At 36.6% G+C, this 15,320-nt stretch overlaps 1 protein-coding gene across 1 annotated transcript; it reads right to left on the reverse strand.

Moving 5' to 3' along the window:
• Positions 1-1,229: 1,229 nt before the first annotated feature.
• On the reverse strand, positions 1,230-9,933 carry LOC104159017 (multidrug resistance protein 3-like). Its single transcript, XM_009696815.1, has 6 exons — positions 9,834-9,933; positions 7,907-8,047; positions 6,094-6,250; positions 5,441-5,638; positions 2,994-3,200; positions 1,230-1,435 (listed from the first exon to the last, which is right to left on the reverse strand). The coding sequence occupies exons 1-6, from the start codon at positions 9,863-9,865 to the stop codon at positions 1,280-1,282; spliced, it is 891 nt and encodes a 296-aa protein (XP_009695117.1). The 5' UTR covers positions 9,866-9,933; the 3' UTR covers positions 1,230-1,279.
• Between the last annotated feature and the right edge of the window lie 5,387 nt (positions 9,934-15,320).

Here is a 15,320-nt window from a genome sequence, read left to right on the forward strand (position 1 = left end):
TTTGTAAAAACATTTTTTATTTTCTCTTATGGCTTTTAGAATTAGCCTGTGTTGGCAAAGAGTCAAAACTGTCATAGCAGAAGATGCCATGATAGCTAAGAGGATTAGATGGAACCAGGCTCATTACTGAGATGCATGGCAGGAGAACAAAAGAAAACGGTCATAAATTGTAACACGAGGTTCTGACTGGATATAAGAAAAATATTCACTGCAAGGATAATTAAGCATTGGAATGGGGAAAAAAGAGAGCTTTTTGAAGCTCCTTGGAGATTTTCAAGGACCCTACTGGACACAGCACTAAGCAACCTAATTTGAATTCAGTATTTGCCCTTGTTAGAAGAGGAGGTTTGCTTAGAGACCTCCAGAGGTCCCTTCCATGACTGATTAATTATATATGTGAGTTAAGTCAGTAATCTTGGGTCAACTACTATCATACTAGTTCTCATGATTTCTCAGGGAATCTCATGAATCCTTTTCTTCTTAAAGCAGCACTGGCAGGAAAATACTAATAAAAATCTCTGCATTCTTTTCTTTATTCCTTATTAATGCAGAATAAAATGAGAGATGAAATTTCTGTGCCTAACTGGCACATAATTAAGAAAACAAAGAATCCTGGAATTATTTAATGGCATTTTCCCCTCAAACCTTATGTTTTGTGCCTAGATTTGATCAAAACTTAGTCCATAGAGTTTGAGCTTTTCAAATTATAATATTTGCCTCATTAATAGTAAGTATTTTTGTAGAATATGTGTTGGTTTTCTACTGCTAGATTATACTTCTGTTATACCAAGATTCCAGCTTTAGGCTTAAAAATTAAGTGTTCCAGCAATTTTTTTACTGGAAGTTTGCGTATTAGCCATTAATATATAGCAAGGACTGGAGAGTAATGGAAGAAAGAAGAAAAATTATGAAAGCAAGATTTGGCAGTTTGCCAGAAAAAAAAAGTTCTCTGGCAGCATCCTCAATCTTTTCAGCTTCTGAAGGTTGTGCCTCCTGATTCAATTTTGATAGCACTTTTCCAATTGAAGCCTGAAGAATTCCAGGCAAAGAAATGCCTTCTTCATTGCTACTCCAATCTGCCTACTGCCATACAGATGAAAAAAAAATATAGGTTTTTGGCAAGTATGAGCAAGACCTTTATATTTGTCTATTATCAGCATAAATATGTAATTTACACAGAACACCAAATTTCCAGCTTTGGGCTTTAATTTGTGGGAGTGAAAACAATAATCACAATACAAGAAACCACAGATTTATATTCCGGACTCCTGATTCACAATCAAGTTACCTTTTCACTTTCTGTATCTAAGGCAGATGTAGCTTCATCCAGTAGCAGAATTTGGGGCTGACGTACAAGAGCTCGGGCAATAGCAATACGTTGTTTCTGACCGCCAGAAAGCTGAGTTCCCTTGTCTCCTACGCGTGTATTGTATTTCTAGAAACAATATATTAAGTTCAGACTATGAAGCAAATCAATTCTGAAGTATATTTACCTGCATATCGACCCTGGCACCAGCCATTCATAAACTGCATAGTCCATGCCAATAGCTCTCTGAAAACAGATGACCAGAATTGCTACCTGCCACAGATCTATAGATCTTTCACTAGAAGACTTGTTTGTAGCATCAAGCATTTCATAAATTCAAACCAACAACCCTTCTAAGGTTGGAAGGCAGTATTATTCTCAATGAGGAGATAGAACACCAAAGCTCAGTGGAAGTCTATGACAATACTAGGGATCAAACCCTGAGCTTAAACACTCCAAGCTAGCATCCTAACCAATCAGTTATTCTAACCCACATTTATTCATCCTCAAGAAAAAAATAGCAATGCATAAGATATATCAGCTTCAGGCCAAACTGTATACTATACCTTTATATAGACATAGAAATTGATACACTTTATCTATATCTATACTACAGTTTTGGACAGTTATGCTTTTAGTTTAGTTATGTCAGTTAAGGCCTCCACACAAACTCATGTGTAGGTCACAGTAGTCTTAGAGGTATTATATACTCGGCTGCAAATGCCCCAGATTCTTGTTAGACGTCATTATATAACACAAGATATCTCTACAAAGTTTTGGAAAGAGCAGATCTTGATAAGTCATTAGAAATTAAACCTGATCTGCAAAAATCACAGGCTTTGGCATTTGTATTTTTTCAAGAAATGCAAAAAACATCTTAACAGCCTGAAGTTAAGCTGAATATATACAACATACAACTAAGCTGGCAACCTCCTTGCTTCAGGAAGTCTTGGAGACAAGCTGACATAGGTTAGAAATTGATTTGTCAAACCCATAGAAGAAAAATTCATCCAGAACTAAATAATAAAACATGATTTCTATCTTAGGAAGTTCCCAAGTCACAAATTATGCGAGTTAGATGAGAATGCAGGGGAAATGTGTTTAAATGTTTAGCCTTTTTGAATACTTATTTGTAAATATGTCTTGCTGGTTAGTGCCTGGGACAAGATTTTGTGCATGGCAGACCTTTCATCTGACCCAAGATGCTCATTCTTACATTATTACGTTTTGGTCAGATATATAGTTATGAAAAACTTTCTTAGTAAATTTTGAAATGTAGGAATACTAGAAATTTAAATTCTGACTAGGTATAACTGGAAGAAATGCATAAAAAACTTGTCAGTCTAGCAGAGCCTTTTACACATGCTTGAGATAAATAGGAGCTTAAAAAGAAATGTTGAACTCAATAAAACCCCACCCCACACTTCCAGCTCTCAATTAGTTATAATTGTGGATTTTCTTCCCTGATATCTTCAATGTTCAGCTCTCCACCTGACAATGGAGTCTCTCAGAGTAAAAATAAGTGCAGTGAACACAACTAAGAAAGGATAAGATTTAAAAATCAGTTTCAGATCTATTTGCATCTCAGGGAATTATTGTACCCCAGGGAATCATAAATGGACACAATTTTTCCCGGCCACAGTAGGTCACTTCCAGTTCTGAGTAGGAGAGAAAAGGAATAACTTACATCTGGCAGCGAGTCAATGAAGGAATGAATATTGGCCTCTTTTGCTGCATTAACAATTTCTTCATTTGACACCTGCCGACTGTTATCTCCATATGCGATGTTTTCAGCAATAGTGCAGTCAAACAAGATTGGTTCTTGTGAGACGATACCAATCTGAGCTCTCAGCCACTGGATATTTAGTGTCTTTGCATTTTTGCCATCAAAAAGCTGAGAAAGCAAACGTTTTAAATTTTAGTCACATGGCTATATGCGTATTTGTGACTTACAGTAAATTCATACACGGAAGTTGTGCAATTGCAACTCTTTCCTTAGAGATATCATATTGAAAGCTCACATCATCCCTTTCCCTCCTTCTCCTCTATGTTCCAGAATATTCTAAGGGCTATTACATAAAAGTGAGGATAGTCCCTTCTGCTGCCTCAGTCCTTTTCTTTGCTTCAAGGTTTAATCAGGATTTTGAAGACAGTGGTAGATAGGATATGCTGAGGTAACTTCAAAGAACCTTGGGTAAAGTTATTTCATTTCTTTCTTTGGTGGGAAAACTTTCCTCTATTTTGCATATATATTCCCACTGAAGGAACAGATTGGCAGTAGTATTCCACTAAAATAAAGGAAGAGTTGGATTCATTCATTCACACACTTGTAAGCCAAGCATCCAATCTTAAATTTAATTGTGATGTAAAGCTTGACAATGGACAATTTTACTTCTGGATTCCTTAAGACATCATTTGCAGCCAGTTTTCATTATTGGCAACTCTGTCACACTTCTGCTAATTTGGCTACTGAGTTGCTATCATTATCAATTAGATAAATGACAACAAAAAATATTTTTCTAGATAGATCAGTTTCATAATTTATACAAGTCATATCAACTTGGACACAAATATACGAGGACATTAAGAGGGCTGTTACATCTCCACTAGAATCACCCAGTGCAGTGCTCAGTCTCTGTGCTCAGTGACATGATCAGCCGGATAATCGAAGAACTGCCCCCTTCATAGCATGGCTACTGGATGCGATTACTCCATTAATTCCACAGTTTGTGCTAGAACAGCCAATTCACAGCTAATATAATTGTTTTTCAAAGGAAAGAGATCATAACGAACCTGATTCAAAATCCACTGAAATCAGTGGCAGCATTTCTACATCTGCATATGTAAAGGGGAAAAAAATAAAAAAAGCTAGAAAGGAGAAATTGCTTTCAACTACATAAGTATTTGCCTTCTCTTTTCCTCAGAATTCCAATGGATTTGCAGGCTGCTAAGGTCTGCTTCCTATTCCTTATTTGATGTGAAAAATCACTGATGAAGCTAGACAACTCAGTTGTAATGACTTTTGGATCCGCCATACCAAATAGCACAACTTTTATGCATAGTTACTCTCTTTACCAGACTAGCATAGTGCTCACTGTTGTGAACAGCTGTTCTTCTGAGTTAGTGCTTTAAGTACACACTCCTTTCGCTCAGTACACAGTTCAACTCAGCTTGTGAATTAGTCCACCATTTTTGTGGTTTCTATGCCAGAGGTCTGTGCTTATCCCTTCAGTAAACCACTGTTGGTTATTTATGGATACAAGGTCAAAAACACTAGTGATGAAGTTGCACTTCATTAAATATACTTTTTGGGCACCTATGCTGCTTCTTTCTACACATCAGTTTGATATGCTGGACTTGTATGGGCATTTCCACCCTCAAAAAAATCTTGCCCATTGCATCTAGGCCTTATTTAAGTATTGCTTTATCTTTTGTGAGGATGCCTGCAGAGACAAGTTCTGAAATCCTTCTTATTCTCACCTCATCCAACTCAAAATGTGTGGGTTTAAACCAAATTTCTGAGCACAATGATGTTAAAAAGAAAATGGCAATAAACAATACCGTTATGTAAAAAAAAAAACAACACATAAAGTTGCTGAATAAGTAGTGTGGGAAACTCTAGATGTGTTTTAAACCAAAATTACTGCAAGTATTTACAAGCCATCGCTTGGTATGTGGGCATACTTTGAAAGATGTTTCTGGTGGATAAAAATGATGATAAAAATTGGTTTTGTCAATGTTCATTGTTTTAGGAAAGAACATAGATGGCAAAATCTATTATAACGTTATACAGAAGAAGATACATATATTCAAGAACTTTTAAAATGTTCTTAACGTAAAAACCTCAGGAAATTTGCTCTGAATTCAAAGCCATCATTAGGCTGTGGATCAGGCATAGTTTTACCACAGAGATCTTGTTTCATTAATTCATTATAATATGGGAAACCAGGACTTTTTCATTATATTATTCATTGCATTTAAATAAGGAACCCTGATGAGCCACTGCTGGTATTTAACATTAAAAATATCTAAAAAATAAAACTAGAAATATCTATTATACTTCATCTTATCACACAAAACTAAATAAGCACATCCTCACTTAACATGTTAACAAGTTCTTACAAAAATACCTACCATTTCTCCATCGAGTGGATCATAAAATCTCTCAAGCAGCTGAACAACAGTGCTCTTTCCACAGCCACTGCTACCAACAAGAGCCAGAGTTTGTCCCTTTTCTACTTTTAGATTCAAACCTTGGAGGATTTTGACCTCTGGTCGGTTTGGGTAGTTAAATGCCACATCTTTGATTGTTATGCTTCCCCCAAATGTTTCCTATAATTGAAACAGTATCACTGTTACATCTTTAAGAAAACTTGACAGATTATTCAAATAGAATTGCATAAGTCGTTTTTCATCCCCCACTGAAATCAACAGAGTTTTGTATTTGCTGGGATGCTGACTTTAACTCTGTGGTCTGAATCTTTGAGAAGCTACAAAATCAAAGTATAGCACTTAATTATTTTGAAAATGCTCGTAATTCTGTTGGTTGAATTCCACACAAGTTGTACCTTAACAAGATTTTCAAAACGAATAACCTTTAGACAGTGTGGGCAAAAGCTGGACTCACAATAGAGGACTTAGTCCATGCTGTGTTTGGATAAAGTGTCAAGAACACATTGAGATAAGGAAGTAATCAGAAGGAAAGGAAAAATCAGTTTGAAGGAAGTGAGAAGAGTACTGTCCATATTGTCAGTAAATAATATTGCCCATTACAATGGCTTACTTACAGGCCTCTCTCCTTCCTCACTGTAACTATCTATTAAGGGTAGTCTTTCAAACAGCAGAAACAAGTGGGCTGCTGATATCTTGGCTTTGGCATAGTCTGGAGCGAAAGAACTGCTTTGTCCTAATGCCATTGCACCAAATACAACAGCTGAAAACACTCTATAAAAGAAATCCGGAGGAAAAGAAAAAAATCAATAAATATTTAATTTGCTATCACAGCTCTGCTGCAAAAAATCTGAAAGGTTCACAACACCATAAAAAGGTTGAAAACTACACTATTATTGTTTCATGGTGAATGTAGATATATCTTTACAGGTTACATTAGAATGGTTTAAGAACCTGCTGTCCTCAGCTATTAATTACTGTCACACAACATAGGATTACTTATCACTGAGAAATGGTAATTGACATGAGACCTCTTAGTCTGTTTCAAGGTAAAGTAAAATAAATTCATTTATATTAATTTCTACCTTTTCTTTTCAGAGCTATATAAACTAATCTATTTTATTCTGCATTTGAACAGCCCAGAAGGGCTCACACAGTTTTAGGTCAGACAATATCTTCCAAATCTAACTGAGCCACTAGAAGTTCACTCACTCCACTGGCTAGAGATGTTCAGCTAGCAGATGGGATGCAGACACTTTCCAACATCCTCCAGTTAAAATGAGCTGTGTTAACTTTTAATCAGGTTGCCAACAAAAAATTGGTATGATTGGCCTTTCTTAAGTATTGAGGTCACTGATATGCATACTGGTAGAATCTCATTCCTTTCATACTTGTTTCCATAGGCCTGTATTGAGCTATTGCCTCTTAAATTATAAATCATATTTCTTCTGAGTTTATATATGATTTAGAAGAATGGGACTTTGGTTATGACAGGGGCTTTTACATATTATGGCAAATGATTGAATAAACAGTGATTATAAATCCAAAATATAAAAGTAAGAAGCTAAGGATAAGCTAATAGTTCAAAATTATTCCTTTAATTTTTGTACAGTTTCTTCCCTTAAAAGCTGATAAAATGCCCTTAGAGACAAATAATTGTACTATTCCTTGTATAATTTCAGATCACAATAGATACACCTTCTAAGAATATTGCAAATTAGATTCATATTTTATTTGCAGTACCTGTCTAAAGTAAAAATTAAATGCTCCACCTGACTGGGTAGGTACAGTACTCTACATACTGTTCTTATATTTATTGTTCATACTTTCATTTCCCACACAAAATTGGTTCATTTAAGTGAACAAGCTTCTTATCTGAATGTCATCTAAAATAATTTAGTTATCCTTCCCTTATAGTGAACAGCATCTACCTTATGGAATCTTGTTCTCCAGTTATTTAGCATGTATTTTAGAGAAGATTTCAAATTTCAATGAATAAACTTGATACAGAAATAACAAAGATGCTGATGACCTATTCTTAAAAAGAGTTTTACAATATTATTACTTTTCAATAAACAGGTACAACTATGTTTTTTGTAAAATATACAGAGGACCTCACAGCTACCTGAACAATAAGATCAGTGAGAATAAACAAAGTGACGTAAGTAGGATACTGTTTCAGCCTCTGGAAAACATAATAGTCCCATATAGATACAGAAAAGGAAATCCAAAATCAGGCCTATCTGAACAGCTCAGACTCTGTAGTTACCTAGAGTATCCACTTTGTAATATGCTTTCATTATATTTAAGTACAGATGAAGAATTAACCTGCTATCTCATCGCTTACCCAATGCATTCATGCTATCTCTAGTAGTAAACAAAGACCGTTGTCTGGATGAACAGAAAAAAGATTGTGAAAGAGATACTTACAGAAACACATTTTTATACTCCATGTGTCCATTTACCACTAGATAGGCACCAAATCGGAAACAGCCAGCATAGGTAAAGAACATCATTGCTTGTGAAAGGGCAAAACAAAATCCAAATATATGTGCCTTCTTCACAGAATTTCTGTAAGAAAGAATGTATATTTTCAGAAAAATACACGATCATACTTAAGTCCTAGTAAGCAAAAAACAGTTGATTGACTTCAGTTGATACTGTTATGAATGGGAAGTGCACTGATGCTTAAGCAACACAGTCCTTTGTCTCCTATTACACTGTGGCCAAGAGAAAGTTTTATTTCCAGAATTTTGTTTACTTCCAAGAACAGCTTGGAATATGGGTGCAGAAAAAGATGACAGCTTAGCTGCTATGTATAATTACTGTCTTACCATCTCATAGTTTGAGTGTTAAAACACTTTACAGTTCAGTCCATAGTTACCACTTTGAAGATGTAAATAACCATTTGAAATCGTACTACTGCATCACATAAGAGGAAAAAAAAAAAAAGATAGTTCACTTTCAGCCAAAGCGAAACTTTTGGGTCATTTCTTCTTTACTTGCAATTTTATGTTAACCAAATAACAAATATGTTAAACAAATGAACAAATATATGAAATTAAGTAAGATTAAGCCTGCAAGTATGATGCAGAAACTAGATTTTGGATAATAAAACTATGACTATTACTAAAAGCAAGGTAGAGAGAAAATTTTCTGCAACTATGAATGGCACCAGAAAAAAGAAAGAAAATATTTTAATTTTATTGATTCTATTACTAAGTCACAACTGTATGGTTCCTTTTGGAAAAACCCCAAACCAAAACAAACAGGCACCAGATTCACAAGTGCGGGTTTTTTTGATTAAGAGGTTGTTGTGACTTATCTTTTACATACCTGATTTGTGCATTAATCCAGTATAACAGAAGGTCTAAGCTCAATTTTTATAAAATAGAAACTCTTTGCCTAATCAGTGGTTTAGCATGCACTAAAACATTAACTGAAAAACACGTATCCTATCTCTTTCAGACAAATTGACCCATAGGGCAGTAAGTTCTTATTTCATAGAATTGTTATGGTTGGAAGAGACCTCAAAGATCATCAAGTCCAACCTTATACTAGAACAACATTAAGATGAAAGTCTTGGAAAATCCCATGAATGGCAACCCTGAGAATGGTTAGGTACTGTCCTGCAAGTTGTGAGATATGGACTCAAAACCCAGCAGCCTGAGAAAAAAGCTAAGTAGTATCTTTTATGTCCTGCACTGTGCTCTAAGTATTAGCAGCACCCCTACTTGTCTCCCACCATATCTGTGTACATATGCTGTCATTTCCTTTACTTTTCTCATGGATGTCTGAAAATGGAACATTTCATTCTAGAACAAATAAAACTTTAATTGACAGTATCATTTTAGTTTTTCACTTTAAGACTTCTTGATTTTGATTTAGTCCAGGCAGATTTATACTCTTTTTTTTTGTTTCAGTCACAAACCAGTAAGCAAGTATTCAAATGTTTTCAATCCTATTCATACTTTCAAAAATTGCTTAATGCAAAATTCAATTTACATTTAAAAGCTTTTAATTAAATATCTGAAACACTTCAGGTGGGAGGTTAGATTAGATGACTTCCAAAGCTCACTTAAGACTAGTATTTTTCCAAACCAAGTGACATTGCAATAGAAGATACCAATATTATAACAGAAAATTAATTAAATCAAAGAACAAAAATGTTGGCTGGCAGTTGCATTTGTTAATAAAAAATATGCAAAACTTTTACACTAATTCTGAGGTAATTAAATTATACATTAAATCATACCCACTAACAAATAAAAATCAATGTTTGTCCAAGTAAATGTTTGTAATTTATTCTATAATTTAAATACAGATTTCTTTTTTAGCTTTGTTATTTTTCTTATACCTGTATGGTACATGCAAGTGTTCTCTGTACATCAACTCAAATTTTCTTTCTTGGGTCAAACTAACGACAGTTCTAATATTTTCTATGGCTTCTGTGGCAATCTGCAATAGAAACACAAATGTTTTAATCAAAAGTTAAGATTATGTTGCAATTCCTTATTATAAACTAATAAAAAGATTCTGCTGGAATACAGTTTTATATTTTTTATAATCGTTATTAAAATCATGGACCTTCTTTGATATCAAAAGTAAGCATTTTACATTTTTCTTTTTATGACAGTGAGATCTTCTGATGAAGCTCAGAATTTTCTGATAAGACCTCTTTAATGTCCTCCAAATAAGTAGTGACAAAACCATTAGACAGCAGTGACAATTATGGAGAAGATATTCAATAAGAAAAATGCCAATTTAGCATTCAACGTCCAGTGTACTGACTTTGGGCTATAATCAGAATGTCCAAGTAACTTATGTGCCTAGAGTCTAACTTAGATGTCAACAGTAATTATTTGATCTGACCAATAATTAACCTTCTTTAAGCTTCCACATTCTTTAGACTTGAGTCATTTGCATACACAAAAGTTGCTAGTAACATTTGAAGGTAGTAGATGTATGCCCACATGGGAGCAACTCATTCAAAGTTTTCATGTATTCTGTTAAATATATGTAGGTGTTTATAAAGTCCTCCTCAATGACCACACAGTGAGGCTAGGAGCCTGTATGGTCAATTCAGTCCATATGCATGTGGAAGAGGATGATGCTTGGAAACGGCCAACAGAAGTCACCTGGAAAAATCACATCTCTTTAGACACTGGAACCAGTGCTGCATCCCTCTGTTCACCTCTGGTTGAAACTGGGCCTGAATGCATGACCTACACATTGCCTCTGCTGCAATATGTGTTATATTGGGCATTCCAGCTGACCTCAATTGCTGTTGCTCTGGAAGGGCACGGATTTCCACATGTACTGTATTATACCTGACAATATCATAGGTGTGGATGTTTTCAATTTCCTAATGCATCTCAAATAGTATTAAACACCTATATCTAGGCTCTATTCAGTTGCCAACCAGCTCTGTTTCTAAGGATGGGTATCTAGCAGGAGAGCTCACTTATGAGCATAGATACTGTAAAAATGCACAGTAGTAAGTCTGTTTATAACTCAGAGAACTGTATGTACAAGAAAATATACATTAACAGGAAATTAATATAGACAATGCCAACTGTAATGTTGCTAGACTTTTGTAGACCTTGTCTGTGAAAGAACTTCAAGGCTTTAAGATATTTTGCCAAAATACACATTTCATGCCTTATGCCTTTAGTCTAAGAAAGACCTTAAAGTAAGGTCAAAGGAAAATATAAGCAAAGGAAAGTATATCCAGACAAAAGACTCAAGAATGAGTGAATTTTTCATCTATTAAGATGAAACTGGCCAGTTAACCAGAACTGGCCATGTGGTACAAGATCACAGTGCTGTAGGTAACTGAATGTATAAATCTGAAGCTAACCATTGGATGGTGTCTGCCCAGAAAAAGGTGAAAAATCAGGTACATCTGCTTGCATATTTATATTCATGCAAATTTAGATTATGAAAGAAGGGCTTTACATAGTGATAGTGTTTTTTCAGCACTGAATTTCTATTTATGCTTGGGTTTTCCCCACAGGTGTGGTGAGTGCCCTGATTCTTTGCATCTAAACATTTGAAGCTGGGGAGAGGTTTTTTTTCCCAAGAGACTGGCAATGTTTTTTAACATACTAAAACTTATAGAAGTTCAATCTTAACAATATTTTGTATTTTAATTTTAGAAAGCCTAGAATAGATATGCATTTATTTTACATAATATTGTTACCACATTTGGTGTATTACATGGCTCATGTTTTCCGTAAAGCTCTTTGAGAACCAGTGCTTTGGAACACTGTGCTTCACTGGACCTAGCTCCTTCAACTCCCTCTGTTTCCAGCTCATGCCTAGAATTCAGCAAAGTCCCTGTTCTGCACAAAGCTTTCTGAACTGAGCACTCACACAAAAAACAGGAAAGCAGCTTCAGGGAGAAGCACGAGCACTTTTAATAAGTTACTGTACTACAACAGGCCTGTCAGTCTCACTTCAGTGCCTGGTAAAATCATGTAGAAGGTTATTCTGGAAGTTATTGAAAAACACTTGAGATACAATGCAGTCATTGGTCATAGCCAGCACAGGTTCACAAGCGGAAAGTCCTGTTGAACTTAATTTATGACAAGGTCACCCATCTAGTTGACCAAGGAAGCCAGTATATGTGGGGTTTTTTACTTTAGCAAAGCTTTTGATACTGTCTCTCACACTATCCTTCTTTACAAAACGTCCAGCATACAGCTAGAAAACTCCATAATATGTTGGGTGAACAATTGGCTGATGCATTGAACTTAAAGAGTTATGGTAAGTGGAGTTACATCAGGCTGGTGGCCAGTCACCAGTGGGGTTCCATAGGGCTCAATTTTACGGCCAGTGTTCTTTAATGTTTTTATAAATGATCTGGATGCAGGAGTTGAATGTACACTAAGTAAGTTTGGTGATGATACTAAATTAGGAGGAGCTGTGGACTCCCTCAAGAGTAGAGAGGCCTCACAGAGAGATCTGGGCAATTACCAACTGTATGAAATTTAACAAGAGCAAGTGCCAGATTCTGCACCTGCGACAGGGTAATCCTGGTTACACATACAAATTAGGTGATGAGAGGCTGGAGAGCAGCTCTACGGAAAGAGATCTGGAGGTTTGGGTTGATGGCAAGTTGAATATGAGTCAACAGTGTGCTCTGGCAGCCAAAAGGGCCAATCGTGTCCTGGGGTGCATCAAGCACAGCATAGCTAGCCAGTCGAGGGAGCGGATTGTCCCACTATACAATGGCCTCACCTTGAGTACTGTGTGCAGTTTTGGAAACCTCATTATAAGGACATCAAACTATTAGAGTGTGTCCAGAGAAGGGTGACCAAGATGGGGAAAGGTCTTGAGAGTAGGACTTATGAGGAGCAGCCGAGGTCACTTGGTTTCTTCAGCCTGGAGAAGAGAAGGCTGAGGGATGACCTCATCGCAGGCTACAACTTCCTTAAGGGAGGCAGCAAAGGGGGAGGTGATCAGTGATAGGACATGAGGCAATGGAATGAAGCTGCATCAGGGGGAATTCAGACTGGACATTAGCAAAGGGTTCTTCACTGAGAGGGTGGCTGGTCACTGGAACAGGCTCCTCAGGGAAGTGGTCATGGCACCAAGCCTGTCAGAGTTCAAGGAGCACCTGGATGACGAGCTTAGTCATATAGTTTAGTTTTAGGTAGTCCTAGGAGAAGCAGGGGGTTGGACTCGATGATTCTTATGGGTCCCTTCCAATGCAAGATACTCTATGATTCTGATTCTGAAAAATGATCCTGTATATTATGTCTTACAGGACACCAGAGTTATGGCAATTCACCATACAGTTCAAATGCCTACAGTTTAAAACAGAAAAACAAAAAACCTCCACACCCCAACACTTTTATCTAAGTTATCTAAATCACAGACCTGAAAGCATTTTTCTTCATGAACTGTTACCAAAGATTTTGAAACTGTGGTACTGTTATCTTTGTTCTAAAATATAGGGATATAATTATCTCATAGCCTCACTAATGCTTGTGCTACTGTTTGAAAATTTGTATGTAACTAACTCATTGATTTGAATGTAATACACAATGTTAACGATAACAAAGAAATTAAATAGATTTTAGTCTTCTTAGTTACATTGCCTCACCAATACTCCGAGGAGTAGTCATCTTTTTTCATTAGAACAGTAGAAAGTTCTAATGAAAAGAAAAAAGTTCAGTAGAAAGCAAATTTTCCAAGTACAACCTCATTTTCACTGAAGAAAACTGATTTTAAAAATATTGGTAATTGAATAAAATGCCTGTAGTCTAGTGCTTGCTTAGATGGCCTTGAAAGGGGAAACTCATACATTGCTAAGAAAAGAAAGCATTTTCTCAAGCTTTGCAAAAAAATCATAAATTTTTCTAACAGCTGAGTTAATTCTTCACAATCTGCTGCATTAAGAAAGTCTCTAGTGCCTATTCCAAGAATTGTCAACTTTTTTCCATCATATCTTACAACAAAACAATATGAAAGAAATGTTCAGCCTTTAGAAAGAGGAAGCAGAGGAAATGTAGTCAGTTGAAAGGAAAGGAAATGCGTCCTTTGGCTTGTATGAAAATGCCCGTGGAAAGATCACTATGCACAATTTCCTGCAGACTTGGAGGGACAAAGATGTTTTTCATCAACTTTATCTACAGACATGGTGGAAGGAAATAAACCCCATTTAGTAAATAGGAGTTAGGGGTTAGATCCAGACTAAGACACCAGAATTTAGGTGTCTAAGCTACCAGTGTAGTCAATGGATACCTATTCAATAGAACTAGAAAGCAATTCAGCTGTCTACGCACTATGTGCCTACCTAGCCTCTTTTGCCCAGATCATTGACTGGAGTGGAAAGGACTCTTAATTCAGTTGCCCACATGCAGGTGGCTTGTGCCATTGGAGATGCTCTAGGATATTCAAAACATTTGGGTAAGGCACAGGAGATCTGACATAGAACACAGAGTAGACCTATACCCTTCTGAAATTGCAGCTGGAGGCCACACAGACACTATGGCATCTCCAATAACTATAAGGGGACTTTAGACTGCTAGCGCATATGCAGACACATACATTTAAACACCAAATCTGGAGATTAATACCATTCCTTATGTAAATGACCTTAGATAAATTATTTTCTTTTCAACAGCTTTTAAAAACAGTAGGACATAGAAGGGATTTTAGAAAAGTTTTACCTTGAAAGCAATATCTGGGAAGTGATGAAATAGTTGTTCTGTTCCAAAAGGATTTCAATCTTTGGTGAGGTAAGGAGAGGGGGCAGTAAAACAGCTACCCTAGACTTCCGGAGGGCAGACTTTGGCCTGTTCAGGATGCTGGTTGAGAGAGTCCCCTGGGAAGAAGCTTTGAAGGGGAAAGAGGTCCAGGAAGGCTGGACACTCTTCAAGGAGGCAGTCTTAAAGGCACAGGAGCACGCTGTCCCGATGTGCCGCAATATGAGCAGACAGGGATGAAGACCGGCCTGGTTGAACAGGGAACTCTGGCTGGAACTCAGGAAGAAGAAGAAAGTTTACCAGCTTTGGAAGATGGGACAGGCAACCCAGGAAGAATACAGAGACATTGTTAAGGCTTGCAGAGAGAAAATTAGAAAGGCAAAAGCTCAACTAGAAGTCACTCTGGGCATGGCCGTAAGAGACAATAAAAAATGTTTTTACAAATATGTTAACGACAAAAGGAGGACCAATGAGAATCTCCCCCCTTTACTGGATGAAGAGGGGAACGTTGCCAGCAAGGATGAGGAAAAGGCAGAGGTACTTAATGCTGCCTTTGCCTCAGTCTTCAATAGCCAGACCAGTTATCCTCGAGGTAGCCAGTCCTCTGAGCTGGCTGATAGGGGTGGGGA

The sequence above is a fragment of the Cariama cristata genome, unplaced genomic scaffold (genome assembly GCF_000690535.1).
Source record: "Cariama cristata isolate BGI_N322 unplaced genomic scaffold, ASM69053v1 scaffold5403, whole genome shotgun sequence".
NCBI classification, from domain to species: Eukaryota; Metazoa; Chordata; class Aves; order Cariamiformes; family Cariamidae; genus Cariama; species Cariama cristata.

What these genes read in the sequence shown, in the direction of transcription:
- LOC104159017 (XM_009696815.1), bottom strand. Translation starts at nt 9,865, where the DNA reads ATGTACAGAGAACACTTGCATGTACCATACAG. An exon ending in GAGTATAAAAATGTGTTTCT is followed by an intron (nt 6,251 to 7,906) that starts GTAAGTATCTCT and finishes TTTCTTTTATAG; the next exon opens with AGTGTTTTCAGCTGTTGTAT. An exon ending in ATCCACTCGATGGAGAAATG is followed by an intron (nt 3,201 to 5,440) that starts GTAGGTATTTTT and finishes TTGCTTTCTCAG; the next exon opens with CTTTTTGATGGCAAAAATGC.